The 18,604-nt window shown below is 41.7% G+C and overlaps 1 protein-coding gene across 1 annotated transcript in view; it reads right to left on the bottom strand.

The window, feature by feature from the left end:
• The window catches only part of LOC137914108 (MAM domain-containing glycosylphosphatidylinositol anchor protein 2-like), an 82,079-nt gene that overhangs the window by 26,346 nt on the left and 37,129 nt on the right, over window positions 1-18,604 (bottom strand). Inside the window, exons 9-10 of the mRNA XM_068757725.1 lie at window positions 11,568-11,888; window positions 2,833-3,105 (exon numbers count right to left, since the gene is read on the bottom strand). Coding sequence (XP_068613826.1) covers window positions 2,833-3,105; window positions 11,568-11,888 — 594 coding nt within the window. The remainder of the gene's footprint in view (window positions 1-2,832; window positions 3,106-11,567; window positions 11,889-18,604) is intronic.

Here is an 18,604-nt window from a genome sequence, read left to right on the forward strand (position 1 = left end):
CTGAGACTACCCAAAAACATAATTATGTAGAATCTGAATTCATTCACAAAAGAGGCCAATGAATATCTGAACATTGTCTCTTAGAATTTCCTTCTTCCAATTCATGACAAACTGCCAAAAGGAAGACATGATTGTGGGAGGAATGAGAAATAATTATTGCCCTTCCTTGGTGACGTTCAGAAACTGCAGTTTGCATTGAGAGAGCGGCAGCACTACGGACACTTTTGTAGAATGAGTTATTTTATCATACTTGTCATGAGATAAATTGCCTTTTCACACACAAAGTTCAGTATATTCCATAATGATATACTGATTAAACGATCGCGTTGCAAAATGAATTGGGAGGAGGATTTTAATTCCCATCAGGAATACGTGCTTAAATGTCTGCCTGTTCGCTGCCCAGCCGTCACCACTGCCTTCACTGGATTGAAAGAAGGAATGCAGCCCACTCTTTCTTTATTCTAACTTTCCTTACCATTCAAAGGAGCGTGATTGCAGCATTTTTTTTTTAACTGCAGTTTTTCAATGACGGAGAGCCAGAGCCAGAACTCAGTGGTACACATTACATCCCACTGAGGGGTCGCTCCCAAGGCACAGTTTAATGGCCAACTTGGCCCTCACCGCGAACTCTCTGTTTCCACAGATGTCCTGATGGCTTGGCACATGGGCATGTATGCTCCTCCCACTCTCTCTCCCTCTCTCTGAACAGCACACCTTTTGAGACAACAGCCTTTATACAAGACACAGAAATGACCTGATCATCGGCCGTTGACATGGTTACGTGCATGCTGGCCGAATCGGTGTAATTGTGTCACTGTGACTTTGAGACCAAAACAACCGGCTTCATTACAGCGCATCCCAGGAGGAGGCCCAGGAGAAGGAGGTGAATGAAAAGCAGGAGTCTTTCACCAATTACTTCCCTACTATGTGAGCAGTAACAAATACATCATGAGCTTCATCTTGTAGTGGGTCCCCTGGCCCACTCCAGGTCACAGTTATGCACAAATAATTGTTTCAGCCACACTACTGAACGGTTCTGCAGCTCATGTTGAGGTTATTGGGTTCCGCAATAAGAATAAAATAAATCTTGAAGAACAAGAGCTGGAGATGAAGGCATGGGGACATGCCAGATTTCACAGATGCTGGGAGGAACCAAACTGGATTTTCTGCACGACGCTTTTGCACTTAGGGGTTTACGAAAAGAGCCTCCATACTGTTGGCAGCCATCGAGTCCAGATGGTGGGGATCTAGTGCAATGGGTGGGAGGAATAGGGCAATGATGAGTGAGGGAAGGGGAAAGGAGGGATGGAGGACGAAAGGGGGGTGCAATATAAATTAAACCTTAGCCAGTTGAGAAAAACAAATGACTGAAGGGGAGGATGCTCTTCTGTGCCTCGGGTCCACCTGTTTTCACAGCGAGGACTGATTCATGGAACACTTATGGGACAATAGAGACTCTTAAAGTGAGAAAGATGAAGAATGTGAATACGATCAAATGTTGAGAGAATGAGCAAGGAGTAGAAAGGAGAAAAATAAGGGCAGAAAGGTATGATTGGAAGATAGCAATACATCGAGAGGGATATCAAACAGGAGAGCAACCTAAATGGGAGAGGAGCACAGTGACAAATGTCCCTCCGGTGGCCCTGCAGCTCCGGTCTCTAATGGAAGGTCTGGGAGATGAAACCTTGGCCAGAGTTCCTGCGGTCACCAAACTAATTCAATCTTGCCACAACAACCAGCAAGAAGACGGAAAAACAAGGTATCTCTTCAAAAAGAACGACTCAACAAGGTGGTGAGCAGATATTATGCAAGCGCTTACTACATCAGACAGATAAAGAGATAACGTGATTGACGCAAACCCATTCAGATTTACGACGTACACATTTAAAAAAATGTTTTACTCGTCTCTCAAATGAATTGTCTGTAAGCAGAAACGTCCATGCATCTAAAACTGTGTGACAAAGATTGTAAATGTTTGAAGAGGCAATTTCAGCTGTCTAAAAACGTCTCGGTGAAGATTCTAATTAAAAACTGGAGTGCATGCTGGAGAAGTCGTCGTATAGGCATGCAGATGTGTGGCAGCAAAATGGCTGCCAATGAATGTAGCGTCAAGATAAATTAAATTTATCATTTGCAGAGACAATTTCAAGCCAAAACTTAACAGACTACCAGTCAGAATTTTCAAATAAACCTCATTTCTCCAACAGCGTGGCCTCCTCCACAATCGCAGCAAACGCGTTCCCAATTTAGGGAAATTAGGACCATATCGTTAGCCCCCTCGCATAATTTCCCCATCATCAAGAGGCATTGCCTAAAACTTAGGCAATTATGCTCTTAGGCTAACGATTATGAGTGTAAAGCATTGAAAAGTCTAAAAGTAAATGAACAAAAGATGCATCTACTCTAAGCTGCCCGTGTTAGCATATCCAGCTAGTGTCTCTTGCGCCTTCCCTGCAGTAAAAACTAATAATATCATCTTCCGATTTCTTTCAAGGCCAAGAAGTACTACTTAATATACTTTTTTGTGGGGTTATAGGTGACATTGGAGAAGAAGAGTAATTATGGGTTGGTTGAGGGTGGGATAGGCCACGTGTGCATGTGAATGGTGCGATGCACGTCTACTGGATCCATAACATTTGTGTTAAAACAAGCCTAGATAAGGTATGTAGGCAAGACGAAACACAACAATTGTCTCCATCATTTCACTCTACAAAATAAAACAAAACTTTAGAGGAGCAATGTTTTGTAAGGACATGCGAATTAGTAAAGTGCCAAATCATAACAGTATAACGCTACGAAGAATAAAAATATTTAATGGCAAGCCCTCCATACCTGTAACCTGGAAGGTGCATTTTCCTGCTCCGGCCTCATTGATGACATTACAGGTGTACTCCCCCCAGCCGTCTCGATTTAGGTTGCGAATGGTGTACTCCGTTTCATCACGTTGAGCATCAAAAGCTCCGGCGTGGAGCAGTCGGTTGGAGAGAAGCCACTCGAATCGCAGCACACGGGAAGGATGGGCTCGCAGCACTCTGCAGGTCATCACCACCGGCCTCCCAAGTCCCTGACGCATCTCCATGTAACCCGGCTCCACGGTCGGCGGGTCTGAGAGGGACGCAGGTAGAGCCACATCAGTTCAGCTACATTTGATAGGGACTGTGCCAAGGATGCTGATTCAGAGGGAATAAGAAATAAAAGTTTGAATGTAGAAATGTGAAGGTGAATGTGTGGGAGGAAGGTGTATTGACATCCAAACATGATAAGACTATTCAGGTGTCTAAAAAGATGAATAAATACATTGCTTAAAAACTGCGGACAAGGACATTAAAGTGTGAAAACTAAGGGAAAATGGAGCTGAGTGATGCTGTGAAGCTCACTCAAGGCCTAAAACAATAACATACATATTTGATTTCATATGAAAGCAAGAGAAACATTTTAAAATACAGTTCAACATTACCATGAATGGGAGGACATCAGGGTTTGACATACACTGTAAACATTAAACCCTCAATACATCTCAGTAATAAATGAAAAAGCAAGTTCGGCAGCGGCGTCGAATGCGGGAGCATCAATTCTGCAGTAAAGCTGGAGCAAGCATTCTGAACGTAATCAGTCACGCTTCACAGAGACTTGATGAACGGATAAGGAAGTGTACACCTCAAGGTTTCAAGGAGGAAAATTAATAACACATTTGAGTGTCTGACAGACTTTACCTCATCCGACACCACCTGATGGTGAATTATTTAGCCAAGACGTCAGAGCGACGTCAAGGGCTGAATGCAACCCCAGACCAGCCCGTACATGCCTCTAAAACACATGATATGCAATTTCACATGTCATTGTAGTAACTTGCATAAAAAAAAAAACCCATGCGTGCAGGTTTTGTGAGTACAGAACATGCCTAAGTGCTTCTGCGTGCAAGCACTAAAGCAATTAGGAATGATTTCCCCATCTTGAACATCTTTGCTCTTGACATGCCCATTAAGATGCTTGACAGAAGTCAACAGCAGTGCTTAAAAACCAACAGTGAATGCAGGGGAGAAAAGACATTATGACACAAAGCCCCTTAATTGACTTGAATTTACATAATTCCTAATGGCTTCCTAAAGGAGAGGCGGCTAGCTGTAGGCAGGGATGGGATGTTACTTTTTAAAATGTAATCTGTTACAGATCACTGGCTACCTGATTGAAACTGTAATCTGCACCATAATCTTCTACATTATTCACACACAGTAATATTATTTAATTACAGAACCCTCCAAACTTGATATGCAATTAAATTAATATTTTAGTGCATATAATTTAATATCACCATTAATGTCATTTTTTTTAAAGATGCGAAAGAATCTGAAAACTGCTTCCTGTTTTTCAGGATGCCTTTGCTGATTTTAGACAAAGCAACTGTCCATATGGTTTTTCTGTTGAACTAAACTTGGCCTGTGGAACATGTCCTCCAGGCCCCAGCATTGCATGCATGCAAACAACGTACCGGCTATAACAAGCCATGGTGGACTTTTCATGTGGCTGCCTTCAACGCTAATCATTACCAGGCATGCGGATGTCTACATTTCACACAGCTATTCTGATTAATGGTGGCTCAATAGATTGTCTTAAATGTGGACTATGATAATTCATGACAAAAAAAGTAGACACAAATCTTTGGACCGAAAGCAAATTTTGACTCCTTCGATGAATGTGGACAAAATCGTGTTTTCCTGCCCTCCAAAGGAAACCGCAATCAGTTGCCTCCTTTAAATGAGCCATCCATAAGCTTTTACCTAAACCCACCGCTTCTTCTATCTGGACCTACAAGACGAGACTCAATTTGTACTTATCACATTAAACTTAATTTTTTTTTGGGGGGATGAATCTCCACTGCTTCCCTGAGTGGCACTATACCAAATTGTAATAAGTGCATTTCCATTGATACACAAATAAAATGAATATTATATAACCAAGACATCCTTGAGAACACGCCTCATATCTCCCCCATCGTGCATGTTCTGAGAAACAGCTGGCCGGCAAACGTGGAGAGAAAGGAATGACAAGGTCCGGTGATATTCCCTGAGTGCTCTCCATGGTTAGCGTAGCAGGGAGGGCAGCGAGGGCTCAGAGTCGCTGTAAGTCACAAGCTTAGGGAAAACCCAGAGCACTGGCTGAGATGTAATCCATCATCAGTCGCCACTGGATATCTTGACAATAACACGGTGAAAAACAACATTCACGAGCACAGAGGCCTTTTCCAGATGGTCCACATGGACCACCAACTACAGGGAGTCGGGCAGAACGTGGATATGGGTGTACTCTGGGGAAATACATACTGGTATGTGTGTGTGTGTGTGTGTGTGTCTGTGTGTGTGTGTGTCGTGACTGGTAAGCTGAAGTGAATTTCTGAGCATGCACGCACCTGCAGTTTATATACTGCTTGACTGACTTACACTAATCCTCAGCTTCAGCTGTAATGGTTTACATTTTTCTTCCATGTTCTTTGGGTTAGCACATCAAGAAAATAAACACGCAACTCCAGTGTGCACAACTACACGAGTAGATTGCGTTGTACAGTCTGTGTATATGTGCACACAAAGTGTGTTTGTGAGGTTGAATTCCTTTCTGTGTCAAATTTAATGGCTGAATGCTCAGTTGTTTCCTCGGTACTCATTTTTAAATTACCCTCACAACAATGTAAAAATGCTACCAGAAAAAAAAAGTCCTGTGTGTAAAATCCTGCTTAAATCTAACTAATGGACTTGTTGACAGTGAAGATCAATTTGGGTGAATTTGAATGTAAAAGTCAGTCACAGTGAAATGGGGGCAAAAAGATCATACACTGAAGAGAAGTTATGGGCTCAATTTATCCGCTGCCTTTCCCAGCCGCACGCACGATACATTCAGAATGTACATTTTCACATGGCTTTCCATCAGCCGAACAACAAAGTCACGTTACACTCATCCCTCTGCTGAAAAAGGAAGGCTGCAAGACTCTTAATCCAAATACTGCTAGTGAGGTGTTGAGTTTTATTCACAGAGCCCTGACAAAGTTTGGGGAATAAGTCAACGTGGAAGATGACTTGTGCTGTACCGATGAAAAGAATGCTGTGGAAAAGTTCATTCTACTGACTGTATTATAGGTAAACTAGAAGAAAGACAAAAAAAAATAATGGGAGAAGAGGAAATATTCGAAATAAGACATTAAATGTAAAAACTCTCGATAATTATATATATATACATATACACACACACACACCCTAATTCAACTGATTTATAATGAGTCCCTCTGCTGAATAATGGAAACACTGCTCTGCATGAATGTGTCGTTCTTTCCTCCTGCTATATCCACTGCAGTCAAACAGGGAACAGAAGCAACATCTGGATTACAATACTGATATGAAAACTTAGAGTTCATTTACTAACTTAAATATATGACTTATAACAATCAATCGAGCATCTTCAGTGTGAGGAACAGCCTGGTGATCAGCTAATAGTTTGAGCTTGACAATGTTGTGCCCTGTTTACTACCTCTATATCTGCTGACCTTTTCTGGTGTGGATTTGATATGGCTGATCAAGTCAGTATTGTTCCATAAAAACGGTTATTAAAATTTCATCCCCAAATGTGGAGTGTGAGCCCTTCTGTAATGCAAAAGATTAATTTGCTGGTGTCAGGCTAATGTGAATCGCTTTAATACGATTCGCATTAGAGTGGGCCTCAGGGGCAAGTATTGCAGACCTTCTTGATGCAGAGAGGAAAATTAATTAAAAACAATGATCGTGTAATTCTGCCCATTACTTTTGCCCAGACGGTAGCTCTTTATCCCTGTGTGTTTTGCTGATGCGTGTCAGATAGCGAGCAGCTCGCTCAAGGGCAGGCGGGGGGCGGGACAATCGCACAGTTGCATCATGCAGCTGTCAATGACTGCGCGAAGGGGAACAGAAGGGAAGCTCGGATAAAAGATCCTTGTGCATCTGGGCTCAAGTGCAGCTTGAAAACGCTCCCTCTGACAGACAGTGGTATCTAGGACAGGAAACCACTCCACGTCTCCTCCTTCTCCCTATTTCTCCATTTCTTCATTCCCTCTCTCAAGCCTCTGGAGCATGCCAAGCCAGTTTGACTAAGAACATTAGGGTGTCACAGCTAGGGATTTTCTGTTTGCAATTCTATTAGAGCGATGACTCCAAAGGCAGGCGTCTTCCATTCCCTTTACCTCCTCCTGGCGCTGCGTCTGCCTGCCAGCAGATGCAGATTTTTACATATCAAAGCTGTTGACTTGCCAGAGCCATTCCTTCACGCCTCTAAAGCTCTTTGCTTCAGAGGACTGTACCTCAGTCCCATGATCAAGTTAGGCTACTAAACGCGGCTTTGCACATGGCTCACCACCAAAGGCGGGCAGTTCATGCTGGGAGCTGGAAAGGCAGGCGAGGAAAGCATCTCAGAGGGATTGGCTTGTGCTTACACATCTTGAGGCAGGCCGAGAGAAAAGAAGGGAGGGAGCATGCCGACAGTCACACGGAGAAAACAACAAAAGCAGGGTCGGACGGTGTTAAAGTCAATTCTCAAGCGGAGAGCGACGGGAAAACGCACCAGAGTCAACAGTGTGCCTTTTAAAGTTGAGCTTGGAAGCCAACTATTAATAAGTAGCAAGACTCTGACAAGGAGCACAACCAGCTGTGAAGTGAGAGTGTGGTATAAGGATCGATTTATCAACATGAAGGCTATAATAACGCTCTTCCATCATGTGTTCTGCTTTGAAGATGGCAAACTGATGAAAGTGCCATGTGACATCAAGACCTGTAGCGCAACAAAAATCCTTTATCAGAAAAATATGGCATAATGAGAAATAATTGCATTCTTTGAATGCTTGCATTGAAAGGAAGATCATTCATATTTCAAGGCAAATATATCCAGTTATATTATCACTTCAGTGGGCCATGAAAACTATGTAATGCATATAAAACCTTGGGCGTTTTGCATTCAATGTACAATCAGCAGATGTCTGAGGCGATCTTCTTTTAGTCAGGAGGTCCTTCCTTCGCTCCTTTGAGATAATCTGTTAGTCAGATACAGGAAAAAATATTACATTTTAACATTGAAAACCCCATTTATTAATTAAAAAATTCAAAAAAGGGGAATGAGCTACTTGCCGGAGGTCTGCGCTCTCTGAGTGTTTGTATAGTTATCATGATTATTATTCTTTAAATTTCTCTTACATTTTTAACAATTTTTAAAAACTTTTCTCACCTCTCATCCTTAAAATAAACTCAATAAATATTAATATTAACTTTGGGGGAGATTGTTTGACTGTGGTAAAGAAGAACTGCAGCCATGTTTGCAGGTCATGTATGATCAACGTGGCGACAGATACTTTGTGGGAGTATTACCACTGACTTCGTTTTTGTACTGCAGCATCGTCTTATCAGTGTCTTACTGTATTTCTCATTCATCCCAGATTTAGCATAAAGACATGTAGTACAAAAAAAAAAAAACATCTGACATTATATACAATGTCAAAATGCTAATATCTTTAAAATCCTTTTCAACCAAATTGTTAAATACTTGTTTATTTTTATAATTATACTCTCATTCTAAATTTGCATGACACATACTTTGGTTTGGATAAGTGCATGTTTGCTATTGTGTTACATCATCTTTTCATTCAGTAAGTGCTGAGGAAAAGAGCACACTAACTGCCAAAGTTTTGAAAGTGCAGTCGTTCTGCATATCGAGGTCTTTATCGTTGTATTGGGTTCATAATGCACTGCACATTTCCAGTGGAGGACAGGTCTGAAACGCAGACGGGACAGACTGTTACTCAGCTTCTCAGCCTGAAGCCTCGCTCTAAGAGGCAGGATGTGGGCTGACGTTGTCTCACTAGAATAAGTAGAGACGTCCCGCGGCATCTTTTCTAAACAACATTAGTGGCGCCTTCACAGATGTGCAAGTCCCCCACGTCGTAGGCACTAGCACGGCTCTTTAAGCAGATGCTGAGTTTTGAACTTTAGTTTGGATTGAATAATCTGGATGTCTGGAGGACACGATGTCTCCGACTTCCAAAAACCACAACACGAGGACCAAATACTTTTATTATCAAGAAGAATAATTAAATTGTAAATAAGCTCTGATCCCAAGTGGAATACATGTTGACATGCAAGTTGAAGCTGTTCACTTGTAATCCACATTAATACCAGCCATAAACAGATTGTATAATCAGTCTGACAAATAGTGATACCTTAATTCATATGCTAATAAGATACATTATTTGCCCGCACTGTGCCATTATAATCTTGCCATCTTACTTTTACCACAGTCAGGGTAATATTGGGTCTTCTGTATTGTGTTCAGGTTTTCTGAGTGTGTCCATATAAAATGTATGGTAAAACAATACTTCTTCATTCCAGCAAAGCATTTGGTAAGTTTTCCCATTTCACAATCACAGTTGTTAATATGTGTATTATTGTGTAACAGGTTAATTATTATTATGTCATAACTCTTGACATGGTAAGACTTTTGTGAAATTGTTTTGCTCTTATTCCTCCGTTAGAATAAGTCTCAACTAATTCATAAAAAAAGAAAACAAATTTTTTTGAGGAGACTGTCTAATTTGTGTTTTTTTTTTTTACTCACAGGTGAAGCTGTGGTGCTTGATGAGGCGCCACAATAAAAAAGTATGTTCATATTAGCGGTTAACCAAAAAGCTTGAGCAAAGTTTGCACTTGAGTGGTTCTTTTTCAATCTTCCCGTGATTCCCTGATAAAAAGGCACACAAAGTACTCTGCGTGTCCCTGCCAATTTCAGAATGGTAGACAAGATCGCTGTGACCTGCTGGTGCTTGTGGCAGCAACCTCCTCTCCAGTGAGAGGAAGCAGAATGCAGCATCATCCATGCTTTAACTCTCTGTAAACAGTCAGATAGGAATGTGTACTAACATTAATGTGACTGCCGCACATATGGCAGATCGTTCTCCTTTGTCTTTATCTTTCAGACTATTTGTCACTGTCACCCAAAAGCACTTTGCAGCAGGTCCAGCTTGTGTTGCTAATTAACACCCAGCATTTCAGAGTCCACATCCTTTGTTTACTTTTCTGCGTCAGCACCAGTGCGTGGCAAAGCCACTGTTGTTGATATCGGATGTCGTCGCTGCGTAATGATAATCAATTTAACTCAAATTTAACAGTATTTTTCAAAGCATGACAAATCTTGATTAATTTTTCTTTACACAGCATGCTTGGCAGCCGCAAAGCTGGAATGTGAATGCAATTGCAAGGAAAGCAATAAAACTCATTAACAAAAAAGTATGCCGGAACTAAGCCATGTTGGCAACAATACCAGAATAAAAGTCGCTCTCGAGCCTAATTCCAAATATTGTTAGTGGTTGCTTCTAGTTCATCTTGAAGTAAAAACATTTTTGTTTTGTTTTTCAAATATAAGGAAATCTTAGTGTTAAATAAGGATTGGAGGAGGTACATCTTAGATCAGAAGTTGAAGCCCAATAAGTGTTCTGCTGTTTTGAGTTCTACACTCATCCTATAGATTTAAAATTGTGATGTTAATAATTAATTTCAGCTATTGAGGAAAACCCCGAATTTGAAAATAAAATATGTATTTATATTTTTTGTTTTTAAGTATTTTATATAATATTATTTATCTTTTTTGCATCATGAAGGGTACTGTGAACAGATTTACAGATAACTCACATAATTGTGGTCTTTTGGAAAAATGTTTCCTAGATGCTGTAAAAAATTATAATTCTGCAATATCATGAAAGGTCACGAGGCAAAACTGGAAGCAAGGCAAAGACGTAGATGGGCCTAAATCATATATTCATGAGATTAACTAAATAGGCCACAAGAAAACAATGGGATGTTGGCTAAGAGACTCAGTTTTTCTATTTCTTCACTACACTTGCCAGAGTTGGTAGCACCAAACATGGATCATTTTCATTTCCTTCCTATCTGACTTTTGATTTTTAATTGCAGAGAAACATCCAAAGCCCTCAAATGAATGGCATCATTTAAAATGCCAGAAATTATTTCTTAATATTCCATTCAAGTCTCCATAAATGAATGAATGAATTGAAATAAATTAGCTACTAACTAATTACCCATTGAGCCATCTTTGAATGCCACATCTTAAGGAATGGAAGGATTTATTCAAACGGGCAATGGCCAGGGATACAGCACAGATACTCACACACACACACACACGCACACGCACACACAGTCAAGTGTGGGCATCAGAACGGAGAGCTCTCTGACTTAGCCAGGTAGAGTCAGAGCTGCTTCTGACCTGCTGAAGGTATCAAGGGACTGAGCTAATTTTACAACCTTCAGAAGGAAATTGGATGGGCATGGAAAGCAAGAGAGGAAGAATTCAAGAGACCCCAATTTCAGCCACAGTGGGCCTGAGTAGTAAGATTAATTACACAATATACATGGAAAATGCACCAGAGGGACAACGGTGCACAGGAACTCACCTGCTGGTGCGAGATCCCTGCTGCTAGTTGCACCACAACATTATGACGCGCATACATAAATACAAAGACACACATAAATCTGCATAGTCTGTCAACTCACATTGTACGATGAGCTCCACCACAGCCTCCCGGGGCTTCACGTTGAACCCATTATACTGGCTGGTCTGGCAGCGGTACGAACCCGTCATCTCCCTGGACACATTAACAATACGAAGCACACCGTCGTAGGTTTCCATCTGCATGCTGCCATCCGGCATGGGCGCCTCCTTATCAGCTCGCGACCACAGGATGATGGGCTTAGGTTTTCCTGAAACAAGGCACTCCAGTTCCACCGTGTCACCCTCGCGGGCCACCAAGGGGGACTTGCCGCGAGGAACTGTCAGGTTTGGGGGAACTAAGAAAGAGAAAAACAGAGGAGGGACTGATATGGGGCTCTAGAAAGTCAACATGTAGGGTAAGAGGAAATTGTTGACTGGGGAGAGAAGTGGCATGGATGGTGTGTGTGTGTGTGTGTGTGGGAGCGAATGAGCATCCAAGTTGCAATGAAAATGAGGCCATGAGTCTCAGCTTCAAAGTTTGTATGAAGGGTCCATGCAGATATTAGCAGCAAAAATGAACAAAAACTGGGGCTTCAACCACATAAAACCGTCAGGGAGGGCAGCAGCGAGGAATTATAACGCAACTAAGCAATGGCATACAGCAAAAATTCAATGGAGAGCTGACAAACAAATGCACTTTGAAACCACGTCAGTCACAAACAAGAGCTCTCGGAGAGCGCAAACCTCCGAGAAGGTTAACAATCCTCGACACCGTTTTTAATCCAGCAGTACGAGTCGCATCATTCCTAACCCTAACCCAAAAATAATGTACAGGCAGTGTCAAGGAGTGAACATCTTTTCAGTGATGATGAAACCGTGTCATGCTTCCCTGACGGTTTTTTGAATCGCTGTCATTCTGCCCAAACATCGCTGCCGCTGGAATGAAGGTCGAGCTGCGTCGGAATATCATGGTGATGAAATCTCTGGCAATCGTCAGAAAACAAAACAGAGTCCAGCTGCATCTCTTTTGACCCCATTTCTGTTTGGGGCAGAGAGGTGAAAATGCCATGGTCATCTCTGCACAGCAACTACCAGATACTTCTTTGGCCCTCCAGGGAACCAAAAAGGCACAACTCAAAACAGTGAAACTGCAATGCATAAACCTGGATGTGATTTCAAGCTTAAGTTAAAGAGAGAAAAAGGTCAACATCTCATCATTTTATGTGGCTGTGCTGAACGCAAACCCATATGTAATAAAATGACTACCAACTATTATATAAGGCCTTGATGGACCTAGTCTAAGTACTGGACATTGGTGTTGCTGAGAATATTACAAAATGCTTTCTATGACACGCATTTGTGGAAACATCTTTATATGGTGTGAACTAATATTCACACCAAAGGCAAAATTCCCACATCGTCGTACTTTTATAGCTTCACTCACACAAATATCACAGCAGGACAATTTCAGTTTACTCAAGTCACTCGTGGCAGTTTTAACCCATTTTCACTGCATGTACGTAAACGACATTCATTCCTCTCACGCCTTTTCAGCTATTGCACCACACATTCAAGGTTCAGCGAGTTCTTATCACTTATTTCTAGCTTCTCATGCAAGTAATGCATAAACATACTGGTGCCATTCACACAAGATAATTGAAGGCTGGTCCTTCGCAAATAAATCTTGGCAGTGCTGTTTGGCACTAAAAGAGCGGCAAGAATTATCTCCAGACAAGACAATGGCACCAGATATTCATTTCACTCTCATATATTTGCTGATTAGTATTCACTGAGGCAGCCAGGTGTCAGGAGCTGACATTTTTCTTTCCACGGCATATTTTCTTCCCTTTTGCGTATGGTGTCTTGAGCCCAAATGGTGAGTGAAATGGTGAATTGACAGCAGCGGCATTGGAGAGCAGCGGCACACATCCATTAGCGAGCGGAGGAGAAGTGCTTTCATTGAGTTGCCATCATTACACCTGGCCTCGCAGCAGCCCAGATTAGCCAGGCAATTACAGTTGTCAGCCTATCAAGTTTGGCAGCAGGAGTACCGGCTATCAGCTGCCATTGTCTCTCTGCAAAATCATGGGAACGCAACCTGCCATACATCCTTACAGCCCACTCGTTCATCACTCTTCCTTGCATGCTCCGTGTTTCATTCGTCCTGCTGCTCTGTCATTCCACCCTGCCTCTGTGTGGGACTGACCACCGAGAGGCTCAGCGTGGCAGAGAGTCTGCTGCTGGTCTGCACTGTGTTCTCATTGAAGTAAAGCCATCTACGTGCCAAAGATGCCTGCAAGACACACCCACGTTTTGTTTCTACGTCTGTTTAGTGTGAGCCTGTGTGGTTTTATTTCACTGTGTGTATAATAGGGTGACACCATGCTGTGATCAACCATGCTTGTTGTGGACTGAAACGCTGCATCGGTCTCTGCACACTTGTGCACACTATCAGACTAAATTAATGACCGGATCTCCTTGTTTGTCCACAACAACGCTGCCCATCCCTGAGGCCTCCACTGGCATGATCCTCCATGTGCAGACACTGACCGATGGAAGCTATAGACACAGAGCCAATTGTGAGTTGATTGCAAAACAGAAAAAATAAAGTTGCCACTTTGCATTTTCTAACAGCAAAGGCAGCCAGAGCTTTTTTTATTTTTAGAAAAAAAAACCTCCACCCCTTTTCAGTTAAGTGCTCTGACATAACTCGCCGTCACCATGGAAACATAGAATTCTCTCTGCTGTGGTAGAATTTGGAGGATTCTGCAACTCCTACAAAGTGTGTGCTCAGACAGCTTGAGGCCAATGAGGCAGTCACTAACTTCGCTGTGTCCTGGACCTCCAGGGACAAAGAAAGGATACCCTTGCGTCCACCGAGGACTTGTTTGTGAATCTGAGTGTGCTTTTGAGAGAGAGAGAGAGAGAGAGAGAGAGAGAGAATGGCATATGCACCCTGAAAGGCTGAATTGTAAATAAATCCACACAAATTTGCTGCATTGACATATTTAGTGACCACAGTGAGATTCTGCAGTGCTTTGCGTTGAGCTCTTTTCTGGTCCCCTGAGATTTCACAAGAATCACATCTCCTGCCTGTGTCATCCACTACCAAAACTCCCATGGTTTGTAACTGGATGTCTAGTCAAAACGTTCTCTGAAAAGTTAACCTTGTGGTTTTTTTTTTTTTTTGTCCAGCATGTACCTAAGCAGTCCAGAGTAAATTACATTCACAGATACAAACCACTAGTTGTACTTCTCTATAAGCACAGAGTCACTTCTCTGAAAAGACCAGAGTTTATGTACATCACTAGAGGGGCCTCGCCAGTGGTTAATGAGGAAGGGAATAATGTTTCTTATTCATGTTTCCCTCCCAGATTTTCCCCAGCTGGCTGGGGAGGTGATTTCCCAGACGGCTACCTCTATAAAGCATGACTTCAGGTGAGTTCAGCTCAGGCATTATGCAAATATACTGAGTGCTGTGCTGAGTTATCCAGGCTTATTAACATATTATATGGATTTGCAAAAAAATAAGAAGCACTCCCAATAATCCAGCGACCAGTAAGCGTCTAGCCATCACTTTTTGATGTCCCAGATCTCGCTGAGTGAAGTCAATGTTTGTGTTAACAGACCGTAATGCTATATTTTTACAGTTTCGACATCTGCAATCTTCCTCAGAAAACGGTAGCAGGTGTGCACATGCTGCCAGGTGGTTATATGTTTTATGTTTTTCTGATTCTAGAAGTGGTATGGTCTGACTCGTGGCATCTACTGTTGCCATATGGTAGATTTTGCAGGACAGAGTCCCAGCTTTGGGACAGCTGTTAGGCCACTTCCTGGCAGTTCCCAGCTCACAGGGCTTGTTTACAAGGCCCCCTATTTTTTTTTCTCCTATAAATCCACTGCCAAAACCAATGACTCATACTATTTTAGCCCGGCTTATAGCTGGTCTGCATACATGCATTATTCACTGAAATATTAATTTCAGTAAAAGGGCAGTAGCATATTTTCAGGGTAGATGGATTTTATGACTCCGTTGTTAGATTTTATGAATGTTTCAGTTGTACTATTATCATAGTTGGGCTACCCAGGACAAGGTATACATATATTCACATGCCTGCTATTTGGGTCATTGATCAGCATCCTACCAAATAACTTTGGGTCCTAAATGTCATGTCCCTTTCCCAGCTCTGTTTTGTTGTGACATTTGGGTTGGCATTTAACTCCATAGATAAACAGAAATACAACATTGAGAGGTGGTGCTAAAAACTTGAATTAGAAAAGTTAGGGCAATGCGCTTCCTCTTCATACCTACAACTGAAAAAGTCACATTTAAATGTGTATTATTATTATTATTATTAAAGAGATAATGAACATATGATCACCGACCTCATGAAAAATGTGCTTGCACATTGTGTTTATTAAACCAGCTATTTTAATCAACTGAGCGGCTAATTGATTTGCTTAATTCATTAACTGCAGTGATTCTTGAGATTGACAGAAACACTGGGTGGTGCCAGAGTTTTAGGTGTGAGCAGGATGCTAATTGAAGGGCTCATCATGGAAGGATTTATCGCTCGCTCATGAAGAGAAGGTGACTTTGATGCTAATACTTTCTTTGTAAACATCAATCAGAGTGAGGATGAGACGCTGACATGCGTTTGAGATAAGTTAAGGTAACAGAAACTATTTGCACCACAGCAGTTTATGACATTTTCTTTAACGGTAGGACCCGTAGGACTTTTTACACAACAAGGCCAGTGTGTATTGTAGGTATCAGATGTGTGAGACATTTTTAGGTCAAGAAACTGTCCTTTATAACTGCACGCGCTTAACAAATATATCTCATGGAAATATAAGTTCACTAAAACCAAGCCATTTCTCCTTGAATTCAGTGTTTATTTCTTTATGTTGAGCTGACTTCAGGTTTTTGCACTCATGGTCATCATAATCGTTTTCAGAGACACTCATAAATGTCCCTTAGTCATGCAAGCAAAGGGAGAAAAAAAACCCCTGCTAATTTAATAGATTAATGTTAGTCAATGCCAGTACTATTGTGCAAAAGGGAGACATTAAGGCTATCGGAATCCATCTTTGTAATAAATAAATAAATATATATTTCCTTTTGTAAAGATGTGCTATAGCCTCAGGCTAAGCCATGCCAATCCTGCAAAAGACAGCAAACTGAAAGTGTTCGAAATAGGGACACTTTAGGCTCACTCACTTTCCAACCACTTCCCTGCCACTGAATCCGAGCAGACCTGCACGGTAATCTTCCCCGAATGCTTTTATTAAGATTTCTAATTTCCACTCAGGCTTTCTTCCTTCACGAACAAAGTCAGATGAATGAAAGCTGGGCTTATTCCCCGGAAAAGGGCTGCAGGTTTAAGGCAAAGCAGATTCACAAGTCGCTTTAATACACAGCAGCTATATGTGGCGCCGGGAAGATGGGGAAGACACTTTTTTGAGTCATGGCATAAATCTCACTATAAGAAATGGCACACATAACAGGCATTCACTAGGAAAAACGGCACAGTCGCACCCAGGAAGGAGCAGGAATTGAAAGTGGCAAAAGCAAAATGTAATCTATTGCCACCTATGAGAGAAATGGCTCCATGACAATGCAACACTTTCACAAGATTTCATAGCCACACATCTGACAAGAAAAACATAAAAAACAACCTGTTCCAAGCCTGAAGGAAATATTTCATTTCACATGACCACAATTGAGGCAGCCATTTATGCAATAATTTTCTCAGTTCCAAAGCAGTATTTATTTTTTCAAATTTAAAAGTTATATGTTATTGCACTGGCATCATATCCTGGCACTCCAAAAGAAGAGACTGCACTACTGTTAGGATCCTTGTCAACTACTTAAAAGGTAATGAGGAAATAATCTTGGCAGGTGTGATTGATCCCACTGTTTTATAGTGCAGGGATTATCAAAGGATTATCTTGAAATAATTATGCGCCAAGGTTGACGCTGCTTTCATGCTTATGCTGTGAGCGGCAGGGTGTGTGTGTGTTTAAAAAACAACAACAACAAGGCAGTGAGAGGATGTAAGGGTGCCTGAGTGGTGATGTGGGCGCATGTGTGTGTGTGCGAAATAAAGCGCGATACAAGACCGATTATAAATCGCAAAATATGACAAAACCCAAAAGTCTCTTATCAGGATCGGACACAGGACGGGGGATTCAATGCAAAAATCAGATATCTGTCACTCCAACCGGAGGCGCAGCCCATAAGAACCCCCAACATGGCTCTCAGTCATTGGGTCTCTGCAGGCAGGGAGTCAATGGGGTCACACTCCCACTGCAGATTACGGGGGGTGCACCGGATCATGTGCTGCTCACTGACTGGCTTCACACTAGAGATTCCAGATTAGCACCTTGCCTAACAGTTGACATTCACAATTATTGCAGAGCCTGTAGGGCAGGGGTGTCAAACTCATTTTTTCTGAGGGCCACATCAGCATTATGGTTGCCTTCAAAGGGCCAGTTGTAAATGTAACGTCGTGTAAATGTAACTAAATGTAATGTAATGTAAATAAAATGTAACTACTCCTTAACATGCTGCTAAATAACTGTATTTACTACTACATACTTAATTAAATTATAAATATTACATATGCAATTGCAGATTTCTAAAAATATATCGATACCTTACTGCTGTAAAAATATCCGCCGAGGTTATGTAATCGCCGGCGTCTGTCTGTAATGTGGCCCGCCACAAAAAATGACGTGGCGGGCCACATTGGCACCCGGGCCTTGAGTTTGACACACATGCTGTAGGGGTTTAAGTACAAATTGTATTGCTAACAGTATCAAATGTGCCCTATTGCAGTCCCTTAAAGGTCAAGCTCTCTTTAGTTTCTTGTAAAGCCATTCCCTTTTCATGAAGCCCAACAATGAGATGAATGATTAACTGAAAAATCTCAACCAATTGACAAAATAATAATAATACATGTCTGACAGCAGTTTTGATCTTTTAGAGACCAAAAGAAGACGTTAAAAACCTTCCATAACATTTTTCTCTTTCTGAAGGGCTGCAGAAATACTGTGACTGAAACTACAACAAAGCCATCAAGTAGGCAAGGTGAAC

Source organism: Brachionichthys hirsutus, unplaced genomic scaffold, assembly GCF_040956055.1.
Source record: "Brachionichthys hirsutus isolate HB-005 unplaced genomic scaffold, CSIRO-AGI_Bhir_v1 contig_783, whole genome shotgun sequence".
Taxonomy (NCBI): Eukaryota; Metazoa; Chordata; class Actinopteri; order Lophiiformes; family Brachionichthyidae; genus Brachionichthys; species Brachionichthys hirsutus.